This window comes from Emydura macquarii, unplaced genomic scaffold, assembly GCF_026122565.2.
Source record: "Emydura macquarii macquarii isolate MOO-44397 ecotype Brisbane River unplaced genomic scaffold, CSIRO-AGI_Emac_v2 contig_1551, whole genome shotgun sequence".
Lineage (NCBI taxonomy): Eukaryota > Metazoa > Chordata > Testudines > Chelidae > Emydura > Emydura macquarii.
Window position 1 is genome coordinate 21,663,547 of NW_027131688.1, and position 19,694 is coordinate 21,683,240.

Sequence of the window (19,694 nt, forward strand, 5' to 3'; positions counted from 1 at the left end):
GTAGGAAAAAATAGCATGTAATTATGTAATTAAAGACTAGCATAAGGAATCTTAGATTCTGAAATTTCTTGACTTTTGAGTGCTTGACTTCACAACCTGAGCTTTTTTGGGTGTAGTTTTCTGGAACCATGCTGACCGTCAACTTGGATCATCAGCAAGGTTCAAACCTTTATATCCACCACACAGACCTCTACCACTTGAGCTACTGGACTAATTGATAGCAGTAATAGGCTGTTGTCCTCTGTGGACCTGCAACTAGAGGGCGAGAACAAACACTTTGTGAGTGGGTTTCACAACTATTTGCTGACTGCCAAGAAATGGAGAGACTCAGGATTCGTGGGTTCAATTCCATGTTCTGGAGGGAAGTGTCCTTAAGTAGTTACAAAGTCTTCTGTCCCAATGTCCCTAGCCAGTCCCTCCCCACCACTGATCCTGACCATTCCCTCTACACTCAGCTCCTGCCCCACTCACCCCTCTACATCTATATATTCCTAAGCACCCCACCCTCCCGCCTTCCATTTCTCCCACCTCTGCATTAAAGTCAGGAAGCTTCCTCTTTCATCACTTTTCTGCCTGGGCACCAGTTGGGGGGGAGGAGGAGAATACTGAGAGCACAGGAAAGACATTTTCCCTACTTTCAGTTCTTGTTCCTAGCACCTCAAAGGCCCCTGGCAACTAGGAAGAGAAATAGCAGGGAAAGACCTGCTTGCCTGACAGCCCTGGGCGGGACCATACCCAGTGCATGTGTGAACTGAGATTTTTCACAAGCTTTTAACTTGGCCAAATCTGAGTAAATTTTCACAAAGACAGCAAAAGGTACATCCAGGGCAAACCACCTTGTGAAATTTCAAGCCCTTGTTCCAAAATAGAAGATTATCCAGTGTGAATTACATCTTAATAGAAAAACTGTCTGGTCTTCCATTCAGGATTGCGTAATGTCCCTATAGAAACTGGAGTAGTTGCTTACAAGTAAAAGTGGTGTATTTTTAATACTATTTAGCAGCCAGAAATGGACAGAGAGTGTCATGTCACTGGCCAGCTCTCCGCAAGCTTCAGAACAACTGTGTGAGAACTACTGCTCGAATCTTTTTCATTTATCGTAATCTTAGATGTCTGGTAGATAATTTTTTCCAGAAAGTGCAATTTTTTTTAAAGTTGACTGTGTGCCTTTTAGGAAGATACGGGGATATGGAACAGAAGGAGAGGAATGATTTCAGTTTGCTAATTATCAGCCAGCCTAGGAGAGGAACTTTCTGTTCCTTTAATCAATCTCTTAGTAATGCATTAGATCCCAGACAATAGGCACAAAGAAAAGTCTCTTTTAGCTGGCATTTGTGCTTTGCTATGGCAGGCACTATGGGTATTTGCAGTTAATACTGGCACCACATACTGCTGATATGACTAGAGCTAAATAAACAGGGTGCCTTGTCTATTTTTTTTTTACATTTACTATTTTAAAGAACTATCCCAGGGAAAATACAATTCACAATATGACCAGGAGCCAAAGACAAAAGCCAAAAACTTAGTTTGATTTACTCCTTTACATAGACAATTTTCTAGAATGGGCATTATGGACTGACTGTTGGCATAGAAAACAGCTCTTTATAACAAAGATACAAGTGGTTTCTCCAAGCAGGGCTCTAAATTAATGTTATCCTGGCTCTGACATGTCTTTTACTGCAATTTCACCAAAAAATCTGTGACCTAGAAGAAGCTGTATGTCAGCAGCCTCCTCTACAAAAATCTTGCTTAGAGCTGCTCACAATTCAAAAATCCAAATTTAAGTACTAGGTATTAAGACTAAAAAGCCATAGAGACTAGTTTTCATCCAGCTGAGGAGAATGTGAAATATTTATCTACTACTTGTATTTAAGTTTAGACTTTAACAGTTTTAATAACTGTTACATATCTTCCAGAGGGAGCAAACAGGATGACTGAGTAACGTGGCAGAGAAGTTTCAACAGTAAGGCAACTTTTCAACAGTAAGGCAACAACTATTAATGCTTTTAATTTTACATAATTTTTGTTGCATTCCAACTGTACAATTAATTTGTGGGAACCATGTCTAAAAATGTATCTTTTGGAGTCTCATTCTTAAAACTACTTAGAGATATGAAATCATCAATGTGTCTTTTCTGCTAATACAGTGGAAACAGGTTAATGACAAATTAATTTCAGATAAATGTGCATTTCTTAGGATTTTTTTCAAGAAAACTAAATCAGTGCTTTCTCTTCTGTAACTTGTTGATCAACATTACTTAATAGTAAATTACTTTTGGAGTATGTTGAAATGCTGATAGCTTTGGAATCCTTGTTGCATGTTGAACATTTCAATAAATAAGAGGAATAAATAACTATTCTGGACAAACCTGTGCATAGATCCAGGCTGTTTCAGTTATTAATTTCAATATTTTCTCAGCAAATTTAGATGCACTCAATGTAAATAACTGAATTTCACTAATCTGTTTATTTTATTCTAATGTTTAAGTATTTGAAAAATCTCTGTAGTATATTTAACTATGCATATAATATAAAATGTGTGAATCTGTTTAAAACAAGAGTTTGCTAGGTACTTACAGAACTGAAAAAACTCTGCTCATACACATCAGTTTTGACTATAAAGGCTGTTTTCATTAAAATTATACAAACTATAATTTCAAAGGCACTTTAAGGTCTTTTAGATGAAAAATTAAAATTTACAGTGAGTTGAGATTAATGTAAAATAAGTACTCCAATAATCTATGTTTAACATCTGATCGCACAAAAAACCATTCTATTGTTGATGAGGACACACAGACATGGGATAGATTTAAAAGTTGGGTTGAAATTTCATTAATTTAACACTGGGTGGAGGCGCTATATACCCATCCTCTGCCCTCACATACCAGGCATTTAACTGGTTCCAGTGTGGAGCTACAGGGCTCCTACCATATAACCAATAACTCAGAGTAGACCTTCTGAGTCTACCCCTTGGACAGAGCTCGCTTCCGAATCCTTGCTTCTTCTCCTTGCATAGAGGGAGGAAGACGCTATGAAGGGGGAATCTCAATCCACAAAGAATTCAGGTCTCTCCTCTTATAGGCACAAGGTCCACCAGCAAAATCTAGGATCTTGTTTACCTCTGGGAGCTGGCCCCTTTAGCTTTTATCTGCTCTGGACACTGGCCATAAGTTGTGATGAGCTAAACAGTCTTCTCTTGCCTAATATTAAACTTTCAAATCCTGTTACTTTCAACCCAAATGTGCTTCCATGATGCTGTGAGCCCACCAGACCTTTTGCCAGAAAAATCACTTCCTAATCTCAAAAGAGGCACCTGGTCAGACTTTCAGCATCATAAGACCTCATCTCTTTTGCTACTTCTAAGGGGAGGGAGGCAAGGGAAGCTAACAGAAGCAGGAAGTTTTTGAAAAGTTTGGGAGAGTTTAATGGGCAGGGAAACAGGACATGCAAGAACTACTCCAGTAGCACCATCTCCGATGCTCTAGCCAATGGAAAGGTGGAGGAATGGGAGGGGCCAGCACCCATTTTGCCACTATGTGATCTTGCATCTCCCTCACCCCCTCTGAATTCTGTGTTATATTCCCTGCTGTTCCCCTTCCATTGACTGTGAGGGAGGGGAGAGCACTGGTACGAGAGCTAAAGTCTTGCCACTACTCAGTGATGAATGTAATGTGTGAACGGTGGTAATAAATGCTGTATAAATACCTACATAAATATTAACTAATAATTATTTTACATACTAACTTTTTAGTTCAAACATAGTCAACCTAAATGTCTTATATTAACTATTAGAAAACCAGAGCTGCCTTTTTTTTTTTTTTTTTTAAACTTTGCAGTTTCTTCATTTATTTATCTTAAACCTGCCATCCTGTCAACATATTGTGGAATGTGAAATAAGGAGCAATCATATGCAGAGAATCACAGCTATTAGACATCGATTGGGCCTATTAGGTCATGCAGTCCATTGCGATGAGAGGTGCAAGATAGTTCTCTACAATTTCTTTTCCAGTAAATTATTGAACCATTGAGATTTTCCTTTGTGAATAAGCAGATTTTGTGTTTAGGACTTCATTTTGATATTCTGCATATATTTTCTTTTGTTTAATTTAATCTACTATAGCTATGTTTGTCCACATACAGTTTAGATCTAAACAATTACTCTCCATCTTTGGTGTTTACACCCAAATACTAGTAAAGGGTTATCATACTCCCTCCTAAGTTATAACTTTGCCAAACTATACAAAGTTATTTTAATCTTTCCTCAAAATATATCCCTCCAACCACTACTCAATTTTTAAATTCTTAATGGTTTGATGAATTTTGTGATTTATGGTAACTTACCTTCCCAATATTTCCAGTAATTCTGCTATGCCATTATGATGTTCTGTTTCATAAATAAACCTAAACAAATGAAGTACAGTTTTAGTCAGTCAATATTGACTATATATAGACATATAAAGCTATCACCAAGGTATGACTTTGTATCTATCTGATGTTTCATGTAGCACCACCATCTGAGATTTAGATTAAAAAGAAAAATGTGTAGTGTATTGAAATTTATAATTAGCAGGCTGAAAAACTCATTTTTTAACTATAGTATGCACAAGTCAGGAATATATAGGATTGTTTTAGATAATTAAATCTTTAGAGTTGCTTTCTTGCTGTACTTACAAGTATTTTATTGATAGCAATAATTAGCCACTTTGAATGCTTTATTTTTTAAAATTTAGACTACTGATTCTGAAAAGGTCCTAGGACTGCAAGACACTCATGCAGTTTTTGTGTCCTTGTAGTATCTGTTCCATAGCAGAGCTGCATGCCCTGCACTGTAATGCTATTAATGGCATATCTATCTGTATTGAACTGGCACAGTAACTTACGGGTCTCAAACATCCTACATTAAAAACAAACAAACAAACAAACAAAAAACAACAAAAAACAAAAACAAAAACAAAAAACCACGAGCATGCATCCTTGTGCTTTTCTAGCTGTCACAATTTATGCAGGGATAATGATCAACAACTGAATGCAGTCAAATGATATTTAAAAATAAAGACAATACTTAGCATGCAGCATGATGCTATAATTTATTCTCCCATTTGTAAGGCAAACGGGTGTGAGGTGCTCCAACAATTCCCACATACGGATCTAAAAGATTTTTTGCACCATACATTTGTTAGCAACATGCTCAGTAATAAATAGGACAAGTCAAGCATTCATATTATGTTTTCACTTTTGGTGGAATGGCACAATTTGTTGATTTTTTGGAAGATTTCTGAAACTATAAAGCCTCATGTTTGTCCAATTTATACTTTAGATAGGTTTCGAAAATACTTGTCACAGAATTTAATCAATAAAATTTATAATAGAAAACTTTTTTTATATAGAATGGATTCACAACAGTTTGCTTTGAGTATTATTTTCCCCAGAAAAAGTAACTCAGTTCAGATAAGAACATTTTCAGCAAAAAAAGAAGTTGGTAGGAAAATCCTTTATTATTTGATAACAATTAAATGAAATTAATGTTAAATACCAAAACAAAGGAAAATATTTAAAAAGTAATCAATACATAAGGAAAAACTATAAAAATCCATACCCCAATATCAGACAGACACAATTTTGGCTTATGATTTCAGGAAGCAAGAAAAGAAACACTGCTTACACCCAGCCTGGGAGTTACACTAAGGACTTGCAGAATCAGACCAAAAAGGAGCAAAGTAAAAAGGTGTACATTACATTAAAAAAATTTACATATGACTATCTTTCAGTTAAGTTCAAGACTTAAGAAGTTGAAGCAACTTGTTTGTAAACTTATTTTTTTCCTTAGAATTTTATACCTAGAAGTAATAAACAAAATTTTTATCTAGATTTGTTTTTATTCAGATGCATAAAGACTTCAGTTTCTAGGTCCTTGAGAGTTCAGCTGGTAGACATAGAAGGCTTCTTATTTACTCTTAGTTAAGAAGGGTACTCTCTGTACTATAATCTAGATTTCACTACAGCATTCCTCATGTAAATTTCAGAACAGAAGCAGAAAAGTGAATAAAAAAATGCATCCCTCATTTCCACCAACTACTAAAAGGTGAATGGGCAGAATATTTGTCACCCATTCTAAAGACATGTACCAGAAACATCAAGACTTGAAATCTTGGGCTTCCCATTACATTAAAACACTACCAGTGCAGGAAAAAAATGGTAGAATAAACCTCCATTAGGAAAATGAATTATAGCACACTGTGATGTTGCTGTACCATCCAGGTTCAGATATATTGTTTCATGAAGTTGTGCATTTTAGGATTAATTTAATCAAAACCCTCTATGGGTTAAATAAATTGTAAGCAAACTTGCATTCCCTTTTCTGTCTTTTCTTGAAATCTTTTTCCCTGAAACAAAACGTAACAGTACATCATCTAAGAAACAATGGGGTTCCGTGTATTCAGCTAAGAGCTACTGCATGAAAACAGAGCAAATGAGGCTTACTCACTATTTTTAGGCAGCTCCTCTTTCCTTTTTCTAAAAGCATATTTGTTACCTTTTCTAGAGACAATAAATTCCATCTACAGCTTGTGCTTTGTCTTTCATGCATGAACTGTTAAAAGCTGTAGCACAGTTGGCACCATTCTCTTGAAGGGGCAGGCTGTGCCACATGTTCATTTTTAGGAGGAAAAGTTTACAAGAGGCAAAGACTCAAGAAAATGTGCTAGAAACAAGTAAAATTGTTATACAGCATACTGGATCTACAGAAAAACTAGGTGCATCAAACAAAGGGCATGGCTTCAAAAGCTGAAGTCTGTAGAACCTGTACTGAGACTATGTTGTGCTGTACATCGCTTACTTGCAAATGGAGCAGTGAACAGTCAATATTTAAGTATATATCAATCATATCCAAGCTCTATGCTGTCTAACATGAAGCCCACATATGCCAGCTGTTTGCCCCTATATGCTTGGAAATCCACTTAACACTTTAATATGTCACACTGAGGTGCTGATATAGGTCGATTGTAAGCTTGGAAACAATCATGAACAGTGTTTCCTGGAATAAATTGCATTGTGTTTCAAGGTACATGGTTTCTAGTTATTAGCTTTTCCCTTCCCTCCTTAAAATTCCTTCCAAATTTCTAAAGTCTTCTCCAACTTTGCTTTTTGAGAATGTTCTACACGGTACATTACTGCAGTAGGAATTCTGTATGGAGCAACTTGCTAACAAGCCAGATTTTCCTACCCTTATCCACAAGGAGTAGTGCTCTGCAAGTATCAATTTCAACGTGCTACATGGTAGTAAGTTTCTACTCAGCATGAGCAAAATTGGTGGAAACTGGCTCTATGTTTTTGGTGTGGGTTGCTATTACTGCACTCAGAACTGCAACCCCACTGATTTTAAGGGTATGGCTACACTGCAATTAAAAATCCGTGGCTAGCCCATGCCAGTTGACTCGGGATCACAGAGCTTGGGTTAAGGGGCTGTTTAATTGAGGTGTAGATGTTTGGGCTTGGGTTGGGGACTGGGCTCAAGGACCCTACAAGCTGGGAGGGTCCCACAGCTTGGGCTGCAGCCTGAGCCCAAACATCTACACCACAACTGAACAGCCTCTTAATCTGAGCCAGCTGGAACAGGCCAGCTGCAGGTTTTTACTTGCAGTGTAGACATAACTTAAATGACTTCTATGACCTTTTGAATTTACATTAATGTTTACTGAACTGGGGTATATGTGCGCACGCGCACGGGCAGTTTGGGCAATGTAACAGTAACTATTAGATGGGATCACTATCCAATTACTTCAGTGGTTACTGCCACAGACAATATACACATTTTGACAGAGTTTTTGTAAGTGTCCATTCTAAGCCAAATATGCTAGAGACATAAATCCAAATAAGCAATGTGTTCTGTTTCCTAAAAATACTCTCTGGATTCCAGAGAAACAGAAACATTATTAAAAACAATACTGATATAACATTTAGCTATGCTGATAACATCTAATGTTTATATTTAACTGAAATCTAATATACAAATAGCTCACTATAACTCAATTTTCAATAGTTTCTTTTTAGGTAACTCCTCAACCATTCCCTTAGGCTTGCGAACTTACAAAACAGTATTGATTTGGTTATCTAAAGTCAAGACAGGAAGGAAACTCAGGTAATGGTACAATAATGTAAATAGTTTGTTAGAGGAGGCATAACATCAGTTGAAGAGTAATTGTGTACCTGCAACACACACTATGGCAGACCATTTCAAAATAGCAGAGCCTCAGTTTGCCAACCTTCCAATTGGAGATGAGTTTGCTCCAACCGAGAGGTCTGAGAACTTAAAAATATCCAGTTATGAATATAGGATACAAGATTCCATACGCAAAATAAAATTAATAATCCCTGATTCACAACCGAAGTGGTGGCACCAAAGACATCACGATTATAGTTTCTTGCAAGAGCAAGTACACTTTCGGAAACAATACCATTGCAGTGTTATCTTTGATACTGACTACCAGGACTGCCCCAAATGGACATCTTTGCTTATGATCCTCTTTTCCCAACCTCAAATTGTACTTGCTTCCCTCAGAAATGGAACTTGCCCTTTGAAGCGACCTACTGTTCATGTATTTTCTTCACTCGTCTTGCCATATCTGTCCCCAGGATGTTTATGTATTATATAAAATGGAAACAAATGTATCTACATTCCATGTCATGATATTACAAATAATAATATACAATGCACGGGGTAACATGCCTCTATCATTCAAACTCATCATCCCTGGTAAAGCTCTATATAAAAAGTAAAGTTGATACAATACTGATCTAAATGCAGAATCTCAAATGAACCCAAACTATAGTTATAAAATTTATCATGTGCTATACTTCCCCTGATGTGGATTCCACAGAGAACAGCTTAATTAAACTTATACCAATATTATTAGGCACAAATATGTTCACAAAGAATAAAATAACTAAGAGATTTTGCTAATAAGGGACCAAAAAGTCAAAATTACTGTATCTAATCAAAAGTACCAAAATACAGAACTGTGACATACCTATAAAATATATTATTTATTTGTTTCCTGATGTAAGCTCTTAGGCCTAAGAATTTCCCATATATTCTGTGAAGAGTAGTTTTAAGAAAATCTCTTTCACGAGGATCTTCACTGTCAAAGAGTTCTAAAAGCTGTGAAAAAGAAAGATACATTTTACTCAAATCTAATGCATTTTAAATCAATTTGGATTTAAACTTGAAGATATATTCATTTTGACCTCACCTGCAATACAAACTTCTGATCAATATATTTCTTAGCTACATTAGGTTGGAAATCTGGAGATTCTAAAAATCTTAAGAAAAATTCATAAACAAGCTGAAAAAAATCCACAAAGAAATAACATTAGTTTGATACATTATACTCTTGTAAGCAGTACAATTACAACTCAATTCTCACACTGTTCAAAAAGGAACTTCCTAGCTCAAGACAGTATTATACATTATTTTTATATGACTTTACACCAGAATAATATGTTCCCTGAACCAAATTGTAGAATGTCATCAGGTGCTGTATTTTCTAACAGTGCTACGTTCTTTAAACTGCAGAGAATTCTCAAATACTACATTCCTGAATTTTACTTCATACCAACAAATACAGATCTAACATGCATGGTGTTCAGTAATGAATATTTTGAAAAAATCTTTTATTTTGTGTTCACATTTATTGAACATCTAAAGCTATAACCTTGCCATAGATAAATGATAAAATCAAAGCATGAATAGTAATGATAATTAATTAAAGCTCACTTTAATTTTTACTATTTAATTAAAAATAATATGTTTGTACTGAAACAAGCAACAAACTTTTGACCTCTAAAACCACAGATTGATTTTCAATGTAAATTTCTTTTCAGTTGTTTACACATTAATATCTTTTGACAGATTAAAAATAATTTCAAATTACACAATGTAATTTCAGAGATCATTCAGGTCTTAAAATTAACAAATGTATTTCTGACAGCAAAAGATAACACACAGCAGGAATACACATTGTCTAATACTATTTTGAAATAATTTAGTTACTATTTAGGTCAAATGAAATGAGGAGATTGCTAATTACCTGTAGGTGAGGCCAGGCAGCTTCTAGAGTTGGTTCATCTTCCTCTGGGTCAAATTCTGCCCCCGTTGGATTAGAAGATGGCGGTAATGTTCGAAACATGTTAACTGCAAACTGAAATTACATGTATCTTTAAAGAACTCTGAAATAATGGAATTATTTAAAAACTTTAAAATGCTTATTGAAGTGAGGATTCTTTATAAGACAAATATGAAAAGTATTTTAACTAATACCACAAACTGTATCATTTAAAAACTGGTATTTAACTCAACTAATGCTTAACAAAAATGATTAGCTATTCAATTAAAACATTCTTCTCTGTAGATTATAGCTCACAGAACATTTTTTCCATGCAGTGTTGTTCCAAGTCTAAACATGCAGAAAGCATCCTGTTAGTAAAGATATATTTGGGAGCAAACAATGTTAGAAAGTATGTACAATGAACTTTAGAACTGGAAGCCAAAACAATGGAGATTAAAGAAATGTTCACCCAGATGTACCCCTGTTCCAAGAAAATGTCCTCACATTATGACAGGAAACTACCATATTATGATTAAAATTTTTGTTTACATATCTATAAATTCAAATATCCATTTCTCATAATTTGTTATATTCTATCACCTTCCTGTTTACCGCCAATCACTGGCAAGCATTCTAAAAAAAATATTCTTGCCTTGAACAACCAGTATAACATTCACTTCAAAGTTAGTGTGTGGTCCCAAGCCACCTCCATTATTTCCAAAACATTAGAAAGACATAAGATTCTGAATCGGTCTTATATATTCTAGCCTAAAATTTCACTTCTTCCCCCAGCTAGATTAGTAAGAATCATAATTCAAATTCATTGTACAATTAATGGAATACAAAGTAGCAGTGTTTACTTAAGTTTCTGTACTGAGGAAATGCCATTTTACAATGGAGACACCATATAATTACTAAAAACCAATTATGTTAACTTGTGGAAACTGTACAATCCGTTCATTCCTTCTATATTAATAAAGAAAAGGAAAAAGGACTCCTCCATCTAAAATGTCATCAGTCCAGCTTTTAGTTGTGGACACCACAGTGCCCAATATGTTGTTTGGTAATCATTTGAAGCTATGATTGTCAAGATTCATCCAATAGCACCAGAAGGACTGTGTCCATACTGATCTAAAGCCTGATTGTGAAGGACACAGTGGAAGAGGACACATGCTGCTCTGGTTTAATTGCCACCACTTTCTAAACTCCGCTTGTTCAGAAAAAACTGGAAAAATGAAGGAAATTGGCAAGATCGCTGATATCAAGTCTGTTTCTTCAAAATTTGTCAAACTCATCTTTCAGGCGGCTCATAGACTGCTTTCTCTGATTAAACCGATTATTTCTCTTGTTATGGGGGAGCTAGTGGTCTGTGCTAATCTTCATTAGCGAAGAATGGCAGGGGTTTGTTTTACAGATAGTATTCTGTACATGTTTCAAGACCTTTAGGGCTTTGGTTGTGACTGGTCAAACCTACTCAATGCAGTTGGTCTGCGTGGTTTTTTTGGCTCTTTTTCTGTTTCCTTGGTTTCAGTAAGACCATATCTGATCAGGCTGATTTCATCAAAACTAAGTAATCCTAAGAAGCTAATGTTGCATCATAGCCACTGCTATGCATTATTCCCTCCCTTTTATTTTTCAAATTTCTTAAAACATTCCTTACAACTGAGCACCTTCCTTTCTGTACGTCCTTCTTTTAGACCTGCTCTTCAGAAGACACTGAAACAGATACAGGTGAAGGAGTCCTGTGCCTGGATTTACCTTTCCAGTACAAGAGCCTTTTATTAGGGGTGCTTGTTTTTCCTGTGTGGAACTGGGGAACAGACAAAGCTCGATGAGCATGAGGACTGACTGGTCCCTATACCTCCTTTCCGATTTCCTTCTCTTTAGTTTACCCTGTGGATGTTTTTCATCAGATTCTGAGGGTGACAGAGAGAACACCGAGATCTCAGAGGACCCTAGCTGAAAAGCAGTAATCCAGTTCCCTGGACCTAAACTTTCTTTTTCCTAACATTATCTTACCAGCATCTTGTGAAAGGGAGGCTTTGGCCAAGTCTGCACAGAAGGGTCAACCCCGGAGAAATGTTGTCAAGCTTAATTCAGGTCCATGATGGAAAATCCTGGGATGATACACTCTAATCTCTACGCTCGGGTTTACAGAGGCTTGAGTTCCCAGAGGGATCAAGTTCCAGCCTTGGCAGGGGAAGGAATACTTTGAGACTCAGTGCTGAGACGAAGCCCCGAAAGTGGGGATGGAAATAAACAGACTGAGACAGGTGCTGCAGGCTGCTGGGGAAACCCCTGGAGGGAAGTTTGTGGTGCCTGCCCATTGACGTCCTCTGACCCCCTCTTCTTCAGCCCCCTCTCACCTCAAGTGCTTCAGAGGAAGAAGCAGTGGAAGAAGGAGTGGGATATGAATTGTCTGACACACAAGTGCAGTCATGATTGTATGCACCATCACCTGGGGTGAGGGTCTTTTCCTGTTCATTAGAGGAGCCTTTCTGTACCTTTTTTGCCCCCTTTGTCATGGGACAAGAGATTGAAACCTGCCTTAGAGTTCTATGTTCCTGCTGTCCTGGGTTCAGTTTTGCTGCTCCTAGCTCTCAAGATATTTAAGGTCAGAAGGGACCACGGGGTTCATCTACTTGGACCTCATGCATAACACAGCTCACAGGACTCACTAGAATTAATTCCCACTTCATGTCCCATGGTCATAGTTGAACTACAGCAAATTATGACCCAGGGACTTCTTGACGTCAATTGGCAAAGGGGATGCATAGAGTTTTAATGGGATCCCCATGGTCAGATACATGTATATTAATGCACCAAATGGTGGCGTGTAAGGTCTTTATCAAAAGTCAGTGCCCCCTTTGTCATCATAACAATTTCAAAATATATAACTCCTTAAATATTTATCTATAGATACATCTCAAAGCCTTGCAGTTAAGGCAGGTAAACAAGTGATGACATTATTAAACAGGTTCTTTCAAGTCGGAGGTAGCAGACACTTATCTCCCTGTCTGGTTTTTGTGCATCGTGTCTCTCACAACGTAAGCCTATCTGCAAGCAAAGCCAGATACTGATTAAAAGATTGCAAGGTTGATGAGAGGGAGCCCACATGAAAAAACAAGCTCCAGGATGTATCCTGTTTATGAAAAAGAACAAAGGTCTGTCCTGATACATGCAAAAGTACCAGGAGACACTCTTCATCTTCCTCCAAGAAGATGAATAGCTAGCAAATTTGGTCTTATGAAAACAGGGTCCCAGGCAGCCTGGCTGGAAAACTCTGAAGAGACTTTTGGTGAGCTAAATTTCATTACACAGGAGAATATTTCAGTAATTAAGTGTAGACTCTAGAATGCGAGTTATATTATTTTACATGTAACCATTTGTTTCCACTATTTTACTTTCTACTTCTCTAATTTCCATACTGACTTAGATACATTTATAGTGAAAACAAGTAAAAGTTTATTTAAGTACTGTGTGTAAAATGGAGCAGAGGTCTGACAATACATTGGTAAGCTGGTGTCTATTATTTCTCTGGGAGCAGCGAATCTGGGAATACTGTGAGTGTTCAGTGGAACAGGATCTGGACGCTTGGAGGTGGAAATGTGTCTATCACCAAGCTGCAGAGAGAGAAAGCAAGGCCTATCCAGGCTTAGGGGGGAGTGTTGGAGTTGGGGAGCTGATCCACAGCAGGCACCGACAAGGCTTCCTCACACAAAGCAGATGGCAGCGAGGTGCCTCACAACCATGCGTATCCGCAGAAGGCATCATATATATCTTTTAGAAAAAGGATAAGTCTTGCAGTCCATGCCTTGGCTGGTTCTGCCAAGACATACAGATCACCTGTCCACAAAATACGCAGATATCCATCCAGGCACTTCACCAGTGGAGTAGAGAAATTCCTGACCTCTGTGGGATCAGGAAGCCCAATAAACTGCCCCCATCACTGATTTTATGTCTACTGAGAGAGAAAAAAATCTTAACCATGTAGCCAAGATCAGCTGCCATATCTATCTTCATTTCACAGGACAGCAAATCAATAGTACCATGTGCCAACACCTTGGACTCAAACCCCACAGGAGCCCCTGTAATGCAAGCCATACAGTTGTTTTAAAGTCCTCATGTGCCAGCTTCATCTAATAGCTATAAATATCTGAACCATATGTGCAACCAACCTGGTACATACTGAGTAACAAGCACTTGATATCACATACAACTAGAACTAAAAGCCACAGGAAAAAAGGGGGAGGGATTTTGCATCAGAGGACAGTGGACTGAACGAGGTTTTTGTGTGGATCAAAAGAGGCTTCTATTGGTTATTATTCCTTTATAAGCAGGGGCCCCTTGTTGAGCAGCCAATTCCAGCACTTGAAGGAAGCAACAGTATTAACCAAGGTGGCCTCCCTTATGAACGTGAACTACCATTGGTCAGTGGCCACCACAGGAGTTAAAATCAATCCATCCCGCCCTACCCTGCAATATAGGCTAGCAGTAAATGGCCAACCCTCTCTCTGTCTGTTTCAGCTAGAAGGAAAGCTCACTAACTGGAAAGAGTCCTGAAGCAGAGACTGTCCCCATAGAAACTACTTCCACAGTCCAGCACACCTTCCAAATTGTGCCCTCACAATCCATAATGTGTAAAGATACTGAGCTGGTTGCAAGTAAACTTTGTAGAAGGGTAAGAAAAAAGTCTACTAAGTCTGTCTTAATTATCAATAATGGAGAAAAGGTATTTCTGTTCCATATCTGGGAAAAAAAAGATGATATAGTTATATCATATCATGATGATAACACTCTTTCCATTCCACTAATATCTCAAGAGATATTAAAGAGTAGTTCCTTAAAAAAACGGTTATTAACCTTCTAACTGTTGTTCTTTGAAATGTGCTGACATCCAGCAAATGCAGTCTATGCTCCCGACTGTTAGTGTGTAGTTTCGGGTAGAAAACCAGGAGGAATATGTTCTGATTCTCATGGAATTGGGAAACCATCTTTGGAAGAAAAGCTGGGTGAGGACAAAGTTGAACCTTATCCTTGAAAAAGTTGTATAGGGAGGTTTTGACATGAGCACCCTGAGTTCAGATACAGTCTTGGCAAAAGTTATGGCCACCAGGAAGGCCACTTTTCGGGAAAGATAGAGGAGCAAGCAAGTTGCCAGGGGCTCAAATGGCAATCCCGTCAGTGTTGACAGAGCAAGGTTAAGGTCCCATTGGGGAACTGGCTGGCATGAATGAAGGTACAATCTGTTCAGGTCCTTCAGAAAATGTCCAACCAAGGGGTTAGCAAAGACTGAGCGGCCTGCCTACCAGGGATGGAACACTGAGATGGCTGTCAAGAGGACTTTAATTGACACCGATAGACCCTGGTGTTTCAGATGTAACAGATAATCTAGGAAGAAGGAATTGATGACAGTATGGGTGGGATGTCCTTCTGAGCAGCCCAAACGGAAAATCTCTTCTGCTTAGCTAAGTAAGAGACTTTCGTGGAGGGTTTTCTGCTGCCAAAGAGGACCTCTCTAACCACTTCTGAGCATGCTCGCTCCAGAGGGTTCAGCCTTAGAGCTTCCATGCCGTGAGGCAAAGGGACCCCAGATTGGGACATCAGAAGCTGTCATGCTCCTGAATGATCAGGTCCAGGAGTAGAGGCAGAGTGATCAGGGTTCCACTGAGAGATCAAGGATCATGGTATACCAGTGCTGACAAGGTCAGGCTGGGGCTATCAGAATCACGACAGAACTTTCCTGCCTGATCTTCAGTAGAACCTTGTGGATGAGTGGAGTAGGTGGGAACATGCAGAACAGTTGACCTGTCCATAGGATAAGAAACACATCTGTGACAGACCCCATGCTGTGATTCTGGAAAGAGCAGAACTGCAGCACTTCCTGTTGAGACTTGTGGCGAATAAGTCTATGCAGGGAATTCCCCACCAATGGAAGACGCTGCTCAACACATCTGGGAAGATCCACCACTCGTGACTGAGGAAGAATCTGCTGAGGCTTTTGGCCAACACGTTCTGAACTCCAGGAAGGCAGGATGCTTGTAGGTGTATTGATTGGGAGATGCAGAAGTCCCACAGTCTGAGGGTTTCCTGGCATGGGGAGAGGAGAGTGCTCACCCTGTCTGCTTATATAAAATAAGGTGACCTTTAAAACCTTGACAGGCCAGGCATACCGCTCTCAGCTCTCTTACATTGATGTAAAGTAGGAGTTCTGCATGGGACCAAAATCTTTGAGTCCTGAGCTCCCCTCGGTGAGCTCCCCAGCCCATCGCTTAAGTGTCCGTCACTAGACACAGTGAAGGACAAGGTGCAGAGAAAGGTACTCCTGCATGTACAATGTATGGGTTGTGCCACCAATCTAGGGTTTCTAACACCAAAGGGGGAAATAAGACTACTCTGTGTTGTCCTGAGCTGGATGGTACACTGAGGCTAGCCACACTTGCAGTGGCCTGAGGCACAATCTCACATATTGAACGACGTATGTGCATGCTGCTATGTGCCCCAGCAGTTTTAGGCAGTTTCGTGCCATCAAGCTGGGGTAGCATTTTAAGTCTTCTATGAGGCCACAGAGGGCCAGAAAACAAGATTCCAGGAGGTATGCTCTGTCCTGACCTGAGTCTAGCACCGCCCCGATGAACTTTATCCTCCAGGCAGGCATAAGAGTCGACTTCTGTTCGTTGACCATAAGGCCTAAACTGTCAAAGGTAGACCTTATCAGGCTCACGTTTGCCTCCACCTGCACCCTGGTGTGTCCCTTAACCAGCCAGTCATCGAGGTATGGATATACTTGTACCTTCCTCTTTTTCAGGAATATAGTGACTACTGCCATACAAGTGGTGAATACACAAGGGGCAGCAGATAGTCCAAAGGACAGGACTGTGAACTGATAGTGGATCTGTGAACTTGACTACAAAGTGGAGGAATCTCCTGTGGGTTGGGAAGATGGCCACATGGAAGTACGCATCTCTCAAGTTGAGGGCTGCATACCAAATGCCCGGATCCAGAGAGGAGATAATGGAGGCCAAGGAGACCATGCGGAATCTCAGCTTCTTCAAGAATTTATTGAGGTTTCGTAGGTTGAGAATGGGTCTGAGCCCACAGTAACAAGGAACTGAAGAGGTGGAAGGTCAGCAGGGCCCTTTATACGGCTCAATGAGGGTGTAACTCCAGGGGGCACTAGAGCCGACCCTATGGATACCAACAGGGGGAAACCTTCTGGCGAATTGTGCATGCATCATGCACACACTTACCTGGAATCAACATGAGCAAGCACTCAAAGAAGAAGTTAGACATTTTTAATTCAGCAGGTCCAGATAAATTGCATCCTGGAGTTTTAAAAGAGCTGGCTGAGGAGATCCCTGGACAGTTAATGTTGATTTTCAATGAATTCTGGAACTTGCCTGGTATTCTAAAAGACTGGAAGCAAGCTAATGTTGTGCCAATATTTTAAAAGGGTAAATGGGATGATCTGGGTAATTACAGGCCTGTCAGTCTCACATTCATCCTGGGCAAGATAATGAAGCAGCTAATAAGGGACTCTATTAATAAAGAATTAAAGGAGGATAATATAATTAAGGACAATCAACATGGATTTATGGAAAACAGATCCTGTCAAACTAACTTGATATCTTTTTTTGATGTGATTACAAGTTTGGTTGATAAAGATAATAATGTTGATGCAACATACTTAGACTTCTGCAAAGCATTTGCCAAGGTACCACACAACATTTTGATTAAATAACTAGAAAGATATAAAATTAACATGGCACACATTAAATGGATTAAAAATTGGCTAACTAATAGTAATCTCCCCATTTACAATTACATTTTGAGACCTAACAAACCCACAAAGCTGAGTAGCAGATACTTCTTCCTCTTGAGCTGCCCATGACCTGCACAGCACATAAGCAAAACTGCCACGTGACCAATCAGCTGATTGGGGGTTGTGAGCAGAACAGCTGATTGGTGGCACCTGCCCTGGTGGCTACTAAGCACCCCTTATTTTTTTCCATGGGTGCTTGAGCCCAGGAGCACCCATGGAGTCACCACCTGTGGTCAGTTTTCCTGTAAAGGCTTCCATAAAGACCTTCTCTTTTCCAGATTAAGGCCAAGCTGGAGGGAGAAGTAGAAAACTGCTGGGGGTGAGGAAAGGGTGGTAAATTAAAAAAAACTGACTTCCCACATGGAAGAATCCTTTTCAAAAGGCTCTCTCGCAAACAGCAAAAGAGAAAACATCTGCTTTCTTGGAAATGAACTGTAAAAGATGTATTTGGTTCAGCAAACATACCTGCAGGGTAAGTTTTCAATACCGGTTAAACGAAACTGCCTCCATACCACTAATATCTAATGAGTAATGCACCCAATGCAAGACATCATCATCCCATCTCCTTCAGATCCACAGCAAATAAGTATATAATACACACAAGCTTAATTTTCCTTATAAGTTCAAGTATGAAGTAATTCACTTGGTTATCTTTAAAGCAACGATTCAAACATAAAATTTACTTCATTCTCTTCAAAATCAGGCAGAATCTACAGAATCAATTTTTTTGCGCAAGTGTTAGTCAAACAGCGAAATCCAACAAAACCACAAAATCAGAAAAGACTACAATTGAAACTCCTGGTATCTCTAACATTATAAAACCAACAGGGAAAAAATACTTTTTCTGAAAAACTTCTCATGCCCTCTTTATACAAAAAGAGGGGAGAAAGCTTAATTTTTTAAAATCCTTCAGAGATCACCTATGTGATGGCATTGTATCCAAAGCTGATGACTTTTCTTGGGTGTAGAAGAGTTTAATCATAGAGACCAAATTATCTGTTGCATTCTCTTTTGTCACCACCGAACTGAATCACCATAAAAATTAATGCTCCAAAGCAAGCCAAAAAACAAACAAAATAAATCAAGCAAGTACTACACAATATGGCACAAGTAAATAAGTTTAATAAAATGTAACCAAATATGTTAGTCTTAGTCAGAAGTGTATTAATATGAACAAATTTCTTTGTGCATTTCAAATTGCCATGATTCTAAAGCATACAGCTTTAAAAAACTTTAAAAAATAGAAGTAAAAAAGTTAAAATATCTTGGACTTTCACAGCTATTTGCATTAATGAGTTAATCCAGAGGCAGCTCCCATGTCCATGCCTTCTAGTGGCCCATTTTTTATAACTAAAACACTGGGAAAATTTTCAGATTGGTCGAATTGTGACAGTAATCTCTCTCCATCATCTCTCTTCCTTCTCTCCTCCACTTTGCTGGTTTTCTTATGAACAGCTCTCTGAATGAAATGTGATATGAACATTTCTCACTGATGTTGTGCTCTCAGGATATGATTACACTTTTGATGGCATATAGAATACAGATGCAGCACGCCCAGCTAGCATGGGCATAAACAGCAGCAGGGAGTCATTGCTTAGGTGAGTAGAGTGCCCTACATGCCTAAATTCCCAGGGTATATACCCTACCCAGCTCTCTACACACCAAAACAGTGCCTCCCACACCTACACTACTATTTTTATCAGTGCAGTGTCCCACTGCCTCCCCTCTGCCAGAGCCTTTCCCTGCCACAGTGAAAGGCTCTGGCAAGG

The 19,694-nt window shown here is 38.8% G+C and overlaps 1 protein-coding gene across 6 annotated transcripts in view; it reads right to left on the minus strand.

The window, feature by feature from the left end:
* PPP2R5C (protein phosphatase 2 regulatory subunit B'gamma) overlaps positions 1 to 19,694 on the minus strand; it is a 234,919-nt gene that overhangs the window by 61,786 nt on the left and 153,439 nt on the right. For 5 of the 6 annotated variants that reach the window (XM_067555048.1, XM_067555042.1, XM_067555047.1 and 2 more), the window contains 4 exons: positions 10,086 to 10,196; positions 9,249 to 9,341; positions 9,027 to 9,157; positions 4,342 to 4,401 (listed from right to left, as the gene is read on the minus strand). In XM_067555048.1, coding sequence (XP_067411149.1) covers positions 4,342 to 4,401; positions 9,027 to 9,157; positions 9,249 to 9,341; positions 10,086 to 10,196 — 395 coding nt within the window. The remainder of the gene's footprint in view (positions 1 to 4,341; positions 4,402 to 9,026; positions 9,158 to 9,248; positions 9,342 to 10,085; positions 10,197 to 19,694) is intronic. The other variant, XM_067555043.1, reaches the window with a different exon arrangement.